Source organism: Anomalospiza imberbis, chromosome 4, assembly GCF_031753505.1.
Source record: "Anomalospiza imberbis isolate Cuckoo-Finch-1a 21T00152 chromosome 4, ASM3175350v1, whole genome shotgun sequence".
Classification (NCBI taxonomy): Eukaryota; Metazoa; Chordata; class Aves; order Passeriformes; family Viduidae; genus Anomalospiza; species Anomalospiza imberbis.
This window is the reverse complement of record NC_089684.1, coordinates 11,488,169-11,504,728: the sequence shown is the minus strand read 5'-3', so window position 1 is coordinate 11,504,728 and position 16,560 is coordinate 11,488,169. Positions and strand designations below refer to the sequence as shown.

The 16,560-nt window shown below is 39.7% G+C and overlaps 1 protein-coding gene across 4 annotated transcripts; it reads right to left on the bottom strand.

Annotated features, from left to right (window-relative positions):
* Positions 1–825: 825 nt before the first annotated feature.
* On the bottom strand, positions 826–7,544 carry CBR4 (carbonyl reductase 4). 4 transcript variants are annotated; one of them, XM_068187069.1, is made up of 6 exons: positions 7,431–7,544; positions 5,318–5,459; positions 4,663–4,783; positions 4,051–4,187; positions 3,322–3,456; positions 826–1,962 (listed from the first exon to the last, which is right to left on the bottom strand). In XM_068187069.1, exons 2-6 carry the CDS (start codon positions 5,457–5,459, stop codon positions 1,784–1,786), a joined length of 714 nt encoding a protein of 237 aa, XP_068043170.1. In that variant the 5' UTR covers positions 7,431–7,544; the 3' UTR covers positions 826–1,783. The 4 variants fall into 4 exon arrangements, with proteins under 4 accessions (XP_068043170.1, XP_068043172.1, XP_068043171.1 ...); XM_068187071.1 differs by having other exon boundaries at positions 4,663–4,780; XM_068187070.1 differs by having other exon boundaries at positions 5,318–5,555; positions 7,431–7,502.
* Positions 7,545–16,560: the final 9,016 nt, after the last annotated feature.

Sequence of the window (16,560 nt, the reverse complement as noted above, 5' to 3'; positions counted from 1 at the left end):
AACAAACCAACAACAGAAAAATTTATAATAATAATTTGGGTCAGACCTCACTAAGAGAATTATTTCTAGTTTTTTAGATTTGGCTTTTGGTCAAGGTATGTCACACAGGGTTTGTAAAATACAAAGGATGGGTATGGGCAGCAGCCAAGTCACTGACATATTCCTACTTGACTAAAGAAAATGTACCAGCTGTCCTTCATCACCTTCAGTGCCCTTGGAAAAAATTCACATCATCTCTGGCCAACTCCTCCTATAAAGGAAAAAGATAATTAGCAATTATATTTTTGGTGCAAAGACACATATGACACATAACAGCGATAACAGGAAGATAAGGACTCCTGGAAGGATTACCTCTGGTGGTATTTTATATTCCAAAGTGAGTAGCACAACCAATTGTAAAATCTCCTGATCAGACAAGTACTCCTTGTATTATTTCTCAATACATACCTGCAAGAAGCTTGAACATGCATTGTTTTCTGGCACAAAGACAAATTTTCTCAGCTGCACAAATGAAGAAAATCTCAAACTTTAAAGACTCAGTTATCATCAGCAAGATCTGTTCTTTCTGTATTGTGGTGTGTGCCAAGATGGAAAGTAATTTCAAAAGCTGAATCAACAACTGGATCATGATGCAATGAACACCAGAGCTAAGAAGTGAAGGTCCTGAACCACATTCATAGTTTTCTTCAGAGATAATAAAAACATCAATTATCAAAAATTATTTGAGCTCAATAGAAAAGCCTGAGGTCAAACATTTGGTAAGTTTTCAGCAAGACAGGAACACTCAGAATCATTTACAGCAGAATAATAACTCTGCTTCAAAAGTTGCTTTGAATAAAATAAATGGCTATTTTATTGACTATACATACATATGAGAGAGCATCAACTTAACAGCTGAACTGAGTGTTCATGAAGATACAGAGCAAAACACAGAACACCTTGACTTTGTGCTCTGGAAGTGATACATGTTCTAAACATCTACTGAGTCCTTGCAAAGTGTCCTACAGAGCAAGGTCTGCAGCCATAGTGTTCAGCAATGAATGTGCAGCTCAAGCTGAGAGTATGAGAGGATTAGCAGCTCCAGTGCTGTAGCAATCCTTCAATAGGCACATGCAAGAGCCACTGGATTGAGTGAGTGTTGTACATACATTCAGGAATGGAACCGAGCAGGCTTTGTCTTTATCAAAACACATTGCATATAATTAAAGCTTCTAAAGGCAATTCAGGTATACTGAAGATCTAGAAGTTCCTAGCTTTGTAGTGTTAGGTACAAACAAACAAAGCTCAAAGGAAACTTTTTGCTGCTTTGTAGGGACTAACTGATAAGAATGCAAAACTATGCAGTTCACAATCTTTGCCCTACTTGAAAAACTTGATGCAATCATACCTGCCACCCAATAAACATGTCTCTGCACTTTATTAACCTTTGTGTAACATGATAATTCAAATAAAATCTCATTCTATCCCAAATTAGCAAACAGGACTTTATAAAAATACAGTGCTTTAAAAACATATCAGCACATTATTAAAGCTATCACTGTATCAAAACCAGATCTTTTTCAAATTGTTTCATACACAGACTTTGTAATACCAAACAGACTCTTTCAGGCAGCTAAACACACACGTTGCACTTCATTGCTGCTGAATTTCTCCTCTGACTAAATAAGACCAAGTCAATTATGTACATCAATCATCAAACGATTTCCAACCCTCTCCCTTTATTTAGTATATATTTATATATTACCACCATGAAATTAAAGCAGTCATTTATTCAAGGTAGTACTTAGGTCATAAGCTGCAAGCCTCCATCTACAACCAGAACACTCCCTGTAACATATGAGGATTCTAGAAGAAAGACAACAGCTTGTGCAACTTCATGAGGCTCTCCGAATCTTCCAAGGAGAATTGCTTTCTTCAACTGATCTTCTTCCAAATGAGCTGTCATCTCTGTGTGAATAAAACCTAAGAGCAGAGAGATATATGAAAAGTTACCTAACCTTTGACTAAATTTATCTAATGGATTTCCCACTGAATCTTACAAAGTGAAATCTATTACCAGGATTCAGCACCAGCTACCATTCTTAAAGTCTCCCAAAGCAGCCCACAGAATTTGATGGCCAAAACCACTTTTTTATCTCACCAATAAAATATCTTTCATTTTTGGAAGCAGTGATGCAATAATCAAAATGCAGAAATCTATAGAAGTCCATTTTAAAAACCCAAACAAAACCAAACAACCAAACAAGAAAGGGTAACTAAAATTCAATCCAAAACCTACATTTAGTATCACTTTTCTGAACTCATTTCACCAAAATGTTCTCAATCAAAATATGAGCACAAAATGTCTGGCAAGAAACCCTCTCAGACTTTAAAGTATTTGCATTCTATTTTAGAATCGATGGCAGTGCTTGCATAGTTTCTATTAGAGCACTCATTTGAAGAATATTTCTTGACATTTTTGAAGGACCTTTTCTACAGTTTTCCATTATCTGAGATTTGGCTTTCCCACTGCTGCACAACTCTACACAAAAGCTGCAGCTTTATAAAGAGCTGATCTTACCTGCTTTTCTAGCTGCCATCAAGAAGGGAAAGCTTCCCTTTTGCTTTCTACTGTAATACTCTGCCCCTTTATGATGGCTGTGGATGAGCTGCTCAACTCACTAAAGAATAAAAGTATTTTTCCTGCCTAGCTCACAAGCTGAACAGGTTCACGTAGAATTCTGAAAGGCATCAGAGGCAGCAGAAGGTGAGCAGCAGTGTACACAGTTATGAGTGAAAAAATTCAGAAAATACAGAAGGGATTTTTCCTTAAGTGTGGCAGTTTGCTTGAATTAGATCATCTTACGAAATCACAGCCTTTACTCACAGAAAAAACTTTCAGGACTCCCTCATTTTACTACAAGGAGACAGGGGTGTTTTTATGACAGCTTTCCCATTTGCCTAATAACAAACAAGCATTCTCTAGATGGAGACAAGGGTAGCTCTCCGTCTCTAATTAGATCTAATCCTTCCATCTGCAAGGACAGCAAGTTTTGAAGGAGGACCAAAGAAAAAAAAAAGACATTTATGATGTAATAATGGATAGAGGAATAGGTAGACTCACTCTTCCAAATTTCTTGGTGTACCCTTAAAAAGACTGAAGGTTTTCTAAAATAATGTACTATACATTAAACAAACAAACAAAAGCTATTAAAAATATTTACTTACAAAGCTGAAGAAAATAATAGAAATTAGTCTTAAGTTACTTTCAGAGTACAAGAAATATCCACAGTCTTAATGAATTGCAACAGTCAAGGAGGCAGGAATTCCTCAAAAACTAACCTGGAGCAACAACATTGACTCGGATTTGCTTTTTTGCTACTTCTTTAGCAAGAGAGCGTGAAAATCCAACTAATCCTGCTTTGGTAGCACTATACACACTTTGACCAGAGTTGCCTTTAAGTCCTACAACACTCCCTAAAACAAAGAAACATCAAAGAGAAGATTAAATGGGCAAATTGAAACATTGTACTAGCTTTATCATTTTAGTTTTAAACTTGGAAGGAAAAATGAGATCACAAGAAAAGAGTAAAATATGCATGACTTTATGCACTTTAGCCTGCTAGGATAAGCAAATCTCCTAATTAGCTATGATTTTTGTACAATTCATGTATCTATGCTGACCGACAGGCACCAGGAGAGCAAAAAGAACACTTTTCTAAAATAAGTATCCTTGCCCAGATTAAATAAAGAAAGAAAGAAACTGACTGAACCTATCAATTCTTAGTCAACTGCCAGCAGCTGGTGTATATAGATATTGAAAGAATTGCTTAAGAATAGCAAAGTTTCTTTTTTCAATAAAATATAAACTCTGAGGTGTTTATTACTGAAAAAAAGCTATCTAGAAGTTGCTGAAATTACACAAAAGAATAAGCATCCATGAAGAAATGCCAATTACAGAATGTCTAAATACAAGGAAACAGAAAAGAAAATTGTAACAAGCAATGTAACACGTTACACCTGCTAAACATTTCTAGAAGACTAGTACACAGAACTCCACAAGCAACTTACCTATATTGACAATAGCACCTCCCTGCTGTTGAATCATGACCTTTACAGCAGCCTTGCATGTCAACATTGTTCCCAAAAGGTTAGTGTGAATCTGGGCTATCATATCTTCAGTCTTGGTTCTCAGTAGCAAACCATCCCTGACAAACAAACCAAAAAACCCCAAAGAATTCACTGAACAACCCCCTGATCACGATTACTCATAAAAAGACTGTTGGACAGAATATTAATGGGGGTGTATGTGGTTCCATACATGCGAGCATTCAAAATGACAACACTGCAAGAACTACACATAGCAAAAAACAAGTTAGCCATGCTTCTGGACACAGAGCCTCCTTTGCAGAGTGGTATCAAGCACTGTTTTGGACCATTCTGGGGGAAAAAGTGGAAGAAAGAATAGAGGGGGAGGTCAAACTCAGAATGCAGAAACTATAGTAAAAGCTGCATCATCTGTTAGCATTTTACTGCCATCAGGAACAAAATATTGGCAAGCACTTAATATTGTTTTCAGATGTGCTCATTAACAACACCCTTACTAAGCACAAAGGGCCAGAGCACCTTACAGCGAGCTGTCTTCATCTAGAATTACCTACAGTCTTGTAAGGAGCAACCAACCTGTTGATCCCAGCTGCATTAACCAAGTAGTTAATAGGACCCAAATTCCTCTGCATCTCCTCAAAAGTCTTATGGACTTCTTGTTCACTGGATACATCACAGCTAAGTGCCAGATGTCCTGCTGTATTGAAATATATATAAAGTCACAATAAAAGCTGTATTTAATTCATAAGCCTTCAGAATGTATCAACACAGTTGCAAAACAGATGCTGAACTAGCTATAATTTAAGAAACCTATTTAATCCCCGGGCAATTAAATAAAGACTATTTTCAAGTATTGTATTCATTAGTTATGTGATTATTCCTTGGTTTATATTTTTTGCCTTTTGAAGTCAGAAGTTCAGCATGACCAGACTGGTCACAGTTCTGGCTTGTTCAGGAGCTGAAGATCACTCAATTCACACCACCTCTATTGTGACCCCAAACAATTCCATTCATCTTAAAATTCCCATCATGCAGATAAAAAAGTTAATCTACTTTCTCAACAACTATTGTGAAAACACAATTGTACCAATATAGCTGTTCTTTAGTATTTCTCAGCCTTTATTTTCCTTTCCATCTAGTTAAACAAGGAGGGGTTTTTAACGACTCGCTCTTTTCACAAGTCACCCAAGCACGGAGCAGTGAGGAGATAAATGCGCAGCAGCATACATACCACCAAGGTTACGGGCAGTGCTCTGGGCCACGTCCAGATTCCTAGCAATGATGGCCAGGCGGCAGCCCTTCTGCGCCAGGAGCTCTGCCACAGCTTTTCCTATCCCACGGGATCCTCCAAAAATAGCACAGACCTTGCCCATCTTCAAAATAATTCATAAATTGCAAATAAACCATCAACTTCATGTCCAGTAGAGCAAGACATTAACTGCTGTTCTGGTCAACATCACAGCCTTTACCTGTTTGTAGCAGTTTGTAATAGCAGGTTACAAAATTAGTGATTTGGGTTTTATTCATTCGTATTAATTTTTCATTCTAAAGAAACAGCTGAACTAAATCAGACACCACTTCTACAAATGAGTTAATTATTAAATATTTCTGAACCAGTAAAAAAAAATTTAAATCACACACATAACCTGGCATCCCAATACCAGAGTTATGGTAACTCTTATTCAATTGATGAATTATGTGATTTACGTACCTAAAGGCCATAATGTATTGTTCAGCTGCTTATTCAAAGCTAATGTACTGGTTGTAATTATATTGTTCTTGTAACCACTATTCTTGTGCTGAAGTCATTTAGCCTCAAGGTCTCACTCCATCCAAAGTATCTGTGTTGGACACTGCAGTGCAAATGTTACTGAGTATGATTTGAAACTATTGTATTTACACTGGTTTAATACTGTCAGACTGTGTTTTACCACTAGCCTGGGGATTTTTGTTTCTGCTTTTGAAGGAAGAAAAAAGCTTTTTGAAATACGAAATTATTCTGAAGTAGCTAGCTTTGATGTTTAGAATGGAGTACACACAGAAAGTACTTCTGTAGAATGATATTTTATTCTGCAAGCTCTAGAAATCAGCTGTTTTGGGATTTCCTGAGGAGACAGAGGCAGAATCCAAGCAATAACAATGAATCCTTTTTCCATACATTTGAATAAATCCTTTTTGAACCCAATTATACTGTCTTCATCCCGAGGCAACAAGTTTTATTATTTGTGGGAAAGTACTTCCTTTTGTTCTTAGTTTGCTTTCTGATTAGATAATTCTATGCATTTCTTCTCACACCTTCCCTTCACTGTTTCACTCTCCACCTGTATCCTCTTTCAGGTCTATTCAGTTACTCCTACACATATGGAAGCTATTCAATACCTCACTAAAGAGTGTCCGAGTCCTTAGACTTTACCCTTGGCCTCACTGAAGTCTATTAAACCCTTCTGGATGAATGATAATCACAAAAGCACATGGTACTAAGCGTACCACCAACTCATACAGTGGCACAGTAATTTTGGTCTCCTGTGGCAGAGTCTGAACAAGCAGACGGTCTGTCCTTTCCCCTAAGTATTCACACGTGCCTGCCTTCCCTGGAGCAGAGAAAGCCCCTTGTGCCTTAGCCAGGCATTCACGGGTGGGGCATAGGGCCTGCCTGCAGCACAGTACACACAGTCTGTGCTTCAGCAGAAACGCCACACAGGCTTCCTGGAGCTGTGACTCGAGAGGAACAAGCTGCAGCAGGAGTAAACCCGCTGTTCCCTGGATAAATAACGGAAGGGAAAACCAGGTGTACTTGGAGCAACAGGCACACGCAGGCACCTCTATCACCTCTGCTCTTCTTTCAGAGCCGAACTGTTTAACGCGTGACGCCGGGGCCCCGACGGCACCAACCCACGGCTCTCGGCTGCCAGCCCAAGGAGGAGGGCACCTTTACACAAGGGCGAGCGGGGCTCCCGGAGCCGTGTCCGGCCCGGCGCCTCCCTCCTTCCCTCCTCCGTCCGGGCCGGCGGCGCGGCCGAGCCGGGCGCCCGCTCGGGCCCGGCTGCAGGCGGAGCCCTCGGCACGGACAGCGGGAAGCGGAGCCCTCGGCACGGACAGCGGGAAGCGGAGCCCTCGGCACGGACAGCGGGAAGCGGAGCCCTCGGCACGGACAGCGGGAAGCGGCGCCGGCCGCGCCCGCGGGGCACGCCGGGACGCGCAGCCGCTGCCACGGCGGCAGCGCGGCCGCTCCGCGCCGTGCCGGCGTGTCCCCCCCGCCCCGAGCCAGGCGCGGGCTGCGCCTGCCGCCCCGCCCCGGGCACAGGAGCGGGACGCGAGGACGCGTTCCACGTGCGCTCCGGTACCTCCCGGCCGCCGGCTCGCTTCCGTCACAGAGCGCGGCTCCCTCCCGGGCAGGCGGGTTCCGCTCCGCGCTGAGCGCAGGCGTCACGGCGAGCGGCATGACGTCACCGCCCGGGCCGCGGGCCCTGCGCTCACCGCCCGGGCCCCGCGCTCCCCGCCCGGGCTCCGCGCTCCCCGCCCGGGCCCCGCGCTCCCCGCCCGGGCCCCGCGCTCACCGCCCGCGCCCCGCGCTCACCGCCCGCGCCCCGCGCTCACCGCCCGCGCCCCGCGCTCACCGCCCGCGCCCTCCGCGCTCGCCCACGGGAATCCCGTCTGCTTTCACCTTACGCCTTTGCCAGTCCGTTTTACAGCGTCCGGCGTGCAGCTGAAGCTCTCGGTCCTGCCCTTGTTACCCCCTTCCTGAAGGAAAATGGGCTTCATGTATAGATACAAACAATTAGATGAATCAGGATGTTGTTTCTCTCATTTTCATGTATCCTTGCCCCAAAATCCAAGGATGTTGTGTGAGGCATCACTGTACCAGAGTTAAATTTCAAACACATTGAGGTAGATAAGCCCAAAATACAGAAGTATCTGTGAGAGTTCATATTCAGGAATCGAAGCAAACTTCATGATATGCAATTAAACTAATATTAAAAAAACTATTCTGTTACAACAGTAATGCTGTTTACAGTTATGATCTATGTCTGATGATGTGCTGGAGGGGTTTCCCTGGACTCTTCATTAAGTCACACACACTTGAGTAAATTTTAACCCCCTGTGGAATACTAATAAAAGCTATGACAATTTTGTACATGAGTACACTTAAGATATTTTTTTAAGAAAAATTGTTGTTATTGTTAGTTATTATTATTTTCCACAGAGTAATATGCTGAAATCCTACTGGTGTTTCTATGAGTAAGCATACAGTTCTTGCTTTTGACTTGAAAGGTGTTTTTCAGAATTTCAGATTATATGTGTTTCCAGGGAGATGTAAAGCATTTAACATTAGTTCTATGCATGTGGGATTCTTCTTCCACAGATTATTCTTTACATATAGAAGAAAAACCAATTTCGGCATTGGCAAACAGGTGAACATCTGTAAGAAAAATAAAATTTTGAAGGAAAGCTATTATGAGAATTAGTTTCTTTTAGCAAGCATATTTAGATTGCAAGCAGCTCTTTTCAAAAGCGCGAATGAGATTTTGTGATACAATGACGTTTCAGATCATGCCATATTCTGAAAGCCTGGAGGTCCCAGTGATAAAGAAGCAAAGGCACTGACAGATGAGACTGTGACTCAGAATAGTCTCTAACCAAACCTTCTGGTACCTAGCATAATTAAGGACCAGGACAGCTTTTTCTTCAAGTGAAGCTTATAAGCAAAGTAATACAGAATGCAAAAAAAAATGGTCCTTAGTGATGTTTTCTGAAGATGTGTATACTACAGGGAAAGTAATACCTACCTGCTACTGTCGTTATACAATATGATGCTCATAGTTAAGTGAAAAAAGTATAAATAATTATGACTTTACCTTATTTCTGACCTGTGTCCTTATCCATACAGCTGACCTACCCTTGTAAGAAAGTTAAAGAAAGACTAATCTGTCCTGTACTATTTTGCTGACACAGAGTAAGCATGACTTTAGTGTGGGGGTTTTAAAGTGTGTTATAGTTGACAAAGTTAAATATCCTTTTCAAAAGTTCAGACAAGATTCTGTTTAATTCTTGTTCATTAACTTAGTGTTTAAAACCAGATGTATGTTCATTCATTGGCCTAAGTGACATTAGCCTTTTTTTTCCAGATGCCTGGTTAAATCAGGAGATCAGATTAAGTGGAGTTCATCTGAGCCAGTTTATTCACACTGATTTCCCATTAAAGCTAGTGGAGTGCAAGAGACAGATCAGTGTCATAATGATTACCTCCCCTTTTGGGGGAACAGTAGCTGATACAAGAACTTGATCTGATAGACCTGTTCCGTCTATCATGACCACATCTGTAACAGCTAGTTCAGTACTGGTTATTATTATGCCTGGCTTACTATTAATGTGAACATTTAAGCTAATAATTCTTGTATGTCTGTCTGTGTGACCAAGTATACACAGACTTGGAACCTGTCCACAATGTACAAAATGATGCAGCTGTCTTTCCTCAAGCCTAAAGCATTCAGGCATTAAAAAAAAATAGAGAGTTATTTTTTCCTTTCTTAAAATGTTTTAGTCATTCTCCCACACAACCGAGAAACTGCTTTCAAGTACGAATTTCTCTATTAACATGGGAAAAAACAGAATAGTTGCAAACAGGAAAGGATACTTGATGTATCTGAAAGCACAAAACGCAAATCAGAGCAAAATAGCACAAAACGGGCCACTGTAACTGAGGTCCCCTCTATTAGGTATTTCAAATTCCTCCTGGATTTTGATTTAAGACAAGATTTACAGAGGTACGTGAGTCTAATCATTAACCACAGTGGTGACTGAATCTGTGGCCTCGTATTTCTGCCAAGAGTCACGCATGAAAGACCAATGCTGCTCGAATGTCCAGCAGCATTTTCATACTGCTCCCTGTACTGCTCCCACTTTACATGGGTTTTGTGTAAGGCCTGGGACAAAGCAACTGGAGGACTGGCTGCACATGCGCTCAGTCCTGTTGGAAACAAACACCTGCTGGTTGGAGCACTCAGCTCTGAGAAAACCTGCTTTCAAGTCTCCTCCCTTACTGGAAACATGGTCGCTAACTTCAGTTTTTCACCACTGAACAAGCTTGTCATAGCCATCAGTCTGAAGTGGTTTCAGTTTATAGGAACAAGAACAAAAAATTGAAGTGGGCCAAGGAGATGTGACACTCAAGCCAGATGATCACTGTCCAGAAATGTAAAACCTGGGGGATTAAGCATCAATTGAAATCAACATTCAAGAAACTATTTTGCTTTTCAACTGGCGTATTAAAGATGACCTCCCTAGCTTAAGCAAATCTGATGATGGGGGCATGTATCTGGGATACAGGAGTCATGGGCTTAGAATAGAAGTAAGCCAGGGAAGAGCTTAAGAGGTTTCCTTCTTTCCAGGTCAAATGATAACTCAGTGGCAGGTCACACAGTCAACATATTGCCATGCACTTTTTCAGTAAAAAAAGGGGTGTAATTGGACTAGTTGCCTTGTTTTAGGTGAACTCTCAGGGCTCCTCATAATTTTCCACCTTGCCTGGACAGCTCAGCACTGAGGCTGCTGTCTCTTGTTCCCCTTTCTTCAGGAATGCACTTGTTTACCTTGGGAAAAATCCAGCCTAGTTACTAATTTTATATATATATATATATATATATATATATATATATATATATATATATATATACTATAGACACACATACAAAATATATAAATAAAGAACTAACAGGTTTTATGTTTCAATTCCCAAATGTCTTTGATATGGTCTCAGCCCTCTAGGCAAGTGACACAAAGCTGACATAAACTGCTGAGGAAAAATCCAACAGCCTTACTGTATGACAGAAAGAAAACACCCCTCTCCTCCCAGTATTTTGCCACTTGGCAGACTTTCCCCAGCCACAGCAGTTCAGATATTTAAGTGGCCAAATTGCCACACCTTTGCTCTTAAGTTATCTTTTTTTATGACACTGCAGTCTGTTTTGTTTTTCTAGACCGTGCAAAATCTCTGCAATATTTGTTCTTGTGTGATAACAGTGAACATTTATCATGCCAACATGATAAAAGTTTTATACAGTTTATACAGTTTAGGTACCTTTTCAAAAATTGAAAACTTCTTCCTCATAAGAAATTTCTTTCTGGTACCTCTGTGAAAGGTATAAAAGCTCTGTGAAAACTCTAAAAACAAACCACAGCACCAAAACCCAGAACAAAATAAAGCAATCAGAACCTTGGCAAATTACTTGATGTTTTCATATCCTCCTGGCTAAACAGGTTTTGCCACTACGGCCAGAATTATTTCACACGTCAGCGTGAGGCCCATGTTTGAGTTAGCATGGTCACTGAACTGCTGCTGCTCCCAGTGAGCAATCAGGCATGCCATGAAGGGAACAGAGAGGAGCCTGTATTATTGCTGCTTCATCTGCTGCTAAAATGGAACACCTCACTTCCAGTGCTGCCCTGAGGCACCTGGCACGTTAAAATAAAACAACCCCAACATCACCCACCCCTGCAAAAATATGTTCAAGAAACATTTATCACACATTCAGCCTCTGTCCACAACTCCTGTCTGATCACAGACACTGGACACTCTCAGTGTGTATCAGTGGACTTTGGACTAAAGAGATGAAATCTAGGATCTCAGCATGTCCTGAAATCTTGTGCTTCCCTCCATGCATCCCGCTCCTTATGTATGCCACAGAATGTATCCATTTTTTAGCTCCTAAGTCCCAAGCCAGGACTAGGAACAAGGAAGAAATAACCAGCTCATCCATCGAGTGAGTAAACTCACCACTTTCTGTACAACATCTCTTTGACAGTCAGTTTTTCAAAACTACGAAGTGCATCACACAGAGCAGTCAGCATCTCCCAGCAAGGCAATCTGGAAAAGAGTCAAAGCTGACACCACCACGGAATGACCCGTCACTCCCAGCAGTCTCCACTGACCATTGTGTATAGAAAGGATATTTTTTTGTGTATTTCATATTTCATAAGCGTTAAGAATATCACTGAAAGTCTGGTACAATAACATCCAAGAGTTTTGCAGAATACTCCAGAGTAAATACCTCTCCTCCTGTTTTCTTAGAGGCAATTTACTTTTAATTATATCTAATATACTCAAAATGAAGTAGTTTCAGGAACAGCATTTTAAAATAGCTAAAAACCATTTATAAACATCTACTCAAGGTCTTGCATAATTTGCTTTTATTTTACATATGAACATCCTTAACTTCCCCACTTTGCCTTTCATAGTCTCATCCATATTCCCATTCACTACACATTTATATATGCTGCAAAGTAAGATTCATAGCAAATAATTTCAAGAATTAATTTATCTTGTAAAAATATGTATAACTAATACTACAATTGCTGGTGAAAAAAAAAGAGTATTTTTGAGAAGTATTCATCAGCAAAGGTTTTCACTCCAGAACATACAATAAACTGCTCTCAACACTAGGATTAACAGAAAACAGTTTTGTCTAACCAGATAAAATTTCCTTCCTGTTATGATGGTGCAAGTGTCAAGGTTTTCCTACAATAATATATCACTAATCATAGTCTCAGGTGTTCAATCTCCACAAATGGTATGGGCAAATCTAAATTGTGGCCCATATGGGTCCTGTGATGCAGGTCTTCTGAAAATTTACTGCATCTACACATATTTACAGTCAGTAAACTCTTTGCTTTGTCGAGGAGTGGGAAGGAGGTGGGATTTTGGGAGAAATGGGCAAAGTCATAAAGAAGTGGGGGAATAAAGACAGAAAGATTTGACGGAGTGATTTGGACTGAACTCATTAGGGTGAGAAAATTCATCTAAAGGCCTGTGCTGGAAGAATAGAAAAACATAGTTAATAAGTAACAAGAGTTGATGTTTCACCTTCCTTCTCATGAGAAGTTCTAAGGACTTATACAAAGCAAAATCTTTTTTTCATAAACACATTAATTAACACCCAGGAAATAGCGGATCGGAGATACATGAAAGTGAAATACTTCAGTGATTCCCCCAATACCTACCTTGACATTAATAACATTTATGAAGAGTTCAAAAGCTGTTTAAAGCAGGAAGCTAAAGGCACATCCACAAGCACAAACTGCTTTTATAGCCTCACTTATATTAGCATACGTCCAATATGTGACCATGAATATGTTTTCAAGGGTAGCCCTAATGAGGCACAAATCCAGTGAGTACAGGAATACCAGCTTAATGTGGCACATCCACTTACTGACAGAAAGCAGCAAGTCAAGGGACTGCATAGTCATCCCTCCATAGCTGCAAATAGCTGTGATCCTAAACATAAGGACTTACACTGGCAAAACTTCAGCTGATGGTTTGCCAGCAATGACTGTTGAACACACTCCATAATAAATGGCAACTGTGATAGTGCTGGTGACAATCACTCAGATCTCACAGACTGCTCACCTCCTTTATCTTCACCAGTATTACAGGAAATGTCAAAGCCAATATTCTTTACAGCTTGTTACCATTTTGCAGCCTGAATCACTTAGAGTAAAGCTTAGAGAGTTTTCAAGGAACTCCCAAGATTCAATTTTCTCTATCTGATTGTCCTAAATAAATCTGAGTTCCTATCACATCTTCTTGAGGAAATACTTCGCTGTCATTTCATCTCACTCATACTTAACTGAGCAGCTGAAGACTTCATCTTCTTGTGACATACAGAAGCCCTTACTGTTGTGTGTCCTTCTAATAATGTAGTCAATCATAATAATACCCAATCGTCTGGCTTAATGAGGTAAGAATTAGGTAATTAAAGATGACAAGAGGTATTTTCAGATGATTGCTAACACCATGTTTTAATTTATCTATCATAGTGAATAATTTCTTTCAATAATTATCAGGAGAGATTAGCATCCTTGGAAAAAATTAGCTATTGTTCACACCAGACTGTCATATAAGTAATGTTTGATTATATAAAATGCATACCTACCTTATTTCAACAGCTGGGCTTTTTTATTCATCCCTCATCTAGGTTTTGATTTGTAAGAGTACAGTTTATGATGAGATTTTACTAGAAGTCAAACATTTTCTAAGCTCCCACTAAAAAGTCTGCCTGACAACACACAGTTAATAGTGTGGTTTGCAGAAACCCAGGATTGCACAAGCTACCATCTCTAAACTCCAGAAGGTAATTTTGTTATTAATCCCATATATTAACTTACTAGGAAATACTTTTGAAGAAGGGGGGAAGAGCAATTCAGATCAGTCTAGAAGGTGTGTATTTTACCATCAAAATTGATGAACAAAAATTCTGATTCAAAGCTGCACAATACAGGCTGATACAACTGTAGGGGTGATACAAGAGCCTGGTTTGATTTCTTTGTTCCAGAACAGGAAAAATTGATACATATATATATATGTAATTCCTAGATATATATTTTAAATATATTTCTGTGGTTTTATCCTCATTTGAACATAGAGAATATACTGTATACTGCATATCACAGGGGTGGATTATCCACAGCCTGCTGTAGACAAGCTCTCCTTCCAGTCAGAATCCAGCGTCTCTTCATCCATCATGGGTTTTTTTCTTGACAAAAGAAACACTCCCCATACAAGTTTTTTTTATGGATGTAAAACTCATATACCATTGTTTGATTGTTTGTTTTGTGAGTTTTGGGTCTTGTTCTGTTTTTTTGTTGTTGTTTGGTTAGTTTTGTTTGTTTTTTGTTTGTTTGTGGCTTTTTGTTTTGTTTGTTTGCTTGAGTTCTTAGGGAACTCTACATTTGCCAGAAATGTAGAGCACTTAAAAAAATAATTAATAAAATTCAGTAATGAAGTAGATTTGTCCATGTTTAACATTTTTTAAAAGAGGTTCAGAGAGTATTCGAACTAGTATTTACCTCCTAATTTTCACAGTGTAGCTGCTAAACCAGAAAAGATGGATACATGAAGACCATGCATTTATCAGAGACTCTGCTATTTTCCCAAAACCAGATATCTGGCTTCTACTCCAGGCTGGCTTTCTGCAGCACTAGGATCATTAGCCATGATATTTTAAGCTGAACCTACAATTTCAACCAATCTAAACTACAATATAAATGTCCATTGCTTTTATCTCTTTTCCTTCTATGTGGATAATGCTTTTGTGTTTTTCTCTCTTCCTAGTAGACAAAAGAAGGAAGAACATGTCTCTCTTTCCAGCTAACATGAAAAGGAGGAATCTTTTTTGTCTCCAGCCATAGTCTTTTCCTTAATACTGCCCACAGACTGGAGATTTTCATACAAAATTGCCTGAATTTGGACTCCAGCAACTATCACTGTGTAATACCAGACTGCATCACTCAGCTCATCATTATCTTATACAAGCGAGTAACATCTCTGCAGAGTGTGCAGTGTTTACATAGCACAGCTTATTTCTGTTTACTTCATTGAATGATTGTTGAATTTGAGGATGCATTTCATAAACAATTATTCTGCTCTAATAGTAACAAGTAACACATTTGCTTTACAGACACCTCAGCAAAGCACTCCTGTCAACATGAATTGTCTGTCATGTGCTTTAAAATGTTTTGAAAAAAATATGGCATGCCATCTGGCTCCCAAGCACTCATTAAATCCATTGGAATATGAGTGTTTAAGGAAGCTAACATCACATGATGCCCACAAGAAGGAAGGAAATAAAGAAGGAGAGAAAAAAGAAAAGGGAAAGGAAAAGGAAAGGAATTTAGAAATTATACAAACAAGAAAAAAAGGATGTGTTTACAATTTAATTTCCTTCAACTAAGAGCATACCAGCCATTTCAGAGAATAAAGAGAGATGACAGCTTCTGTTCCCAGGAGTTTTTGGTCCAAGATTATTTTCCAAGTCAAATGAAGAAGGAGAAAAAAATCTAGCAGGGGAATGGAATGCTAACACCATCGAATATTTAGGTTCCTCAGGGGAAATGTGCCCCCATGAACTGAGATTCAGAGACCATGCTACAAGTTTCTTTTAAGACTTGCCAAATCACTTAGCTTTCCCCCTCCAAATGTCAGGTCTCCTCTCTTTAATTGAGGCTAATGACTGTCAGCTTCCCATATTGGCACAGCCCTAGGGAGACATCTGCTGCTACATAGCTACTCTCATCTTCTGTGGAAGCACTTTTAGGCCCTAGAGTAGAAAGAGGAGTGCACCTGCAAAAAGTGAATTGCTGGATAGACACAGGATTTATATCCCCTCTGGAAAGGCATTCTCTTATATTAGGGGAGTTGTCAATAATTTTGTTCATGGGAAATTGAAAAGGATGTAGATTAGGAAGGGTTGGGGGAGTTTCCAAAAAGATATAGGTGTTTAATTTCAAAAAATCCCCAAACAACCCAGGTTTGACATTAACACTGTATTTCATGTAAGTTTTCAAATAAATTAACTGAAATTTACTAAAAACAGCCACACTGTCATTTGCTGGAATATGCAAGCACTTTGCAAAAACAGAGGCATTTTTTGTGGTACTGTACATTTATGTTCAAGAGCTGTTAAATATATGTGAATAATC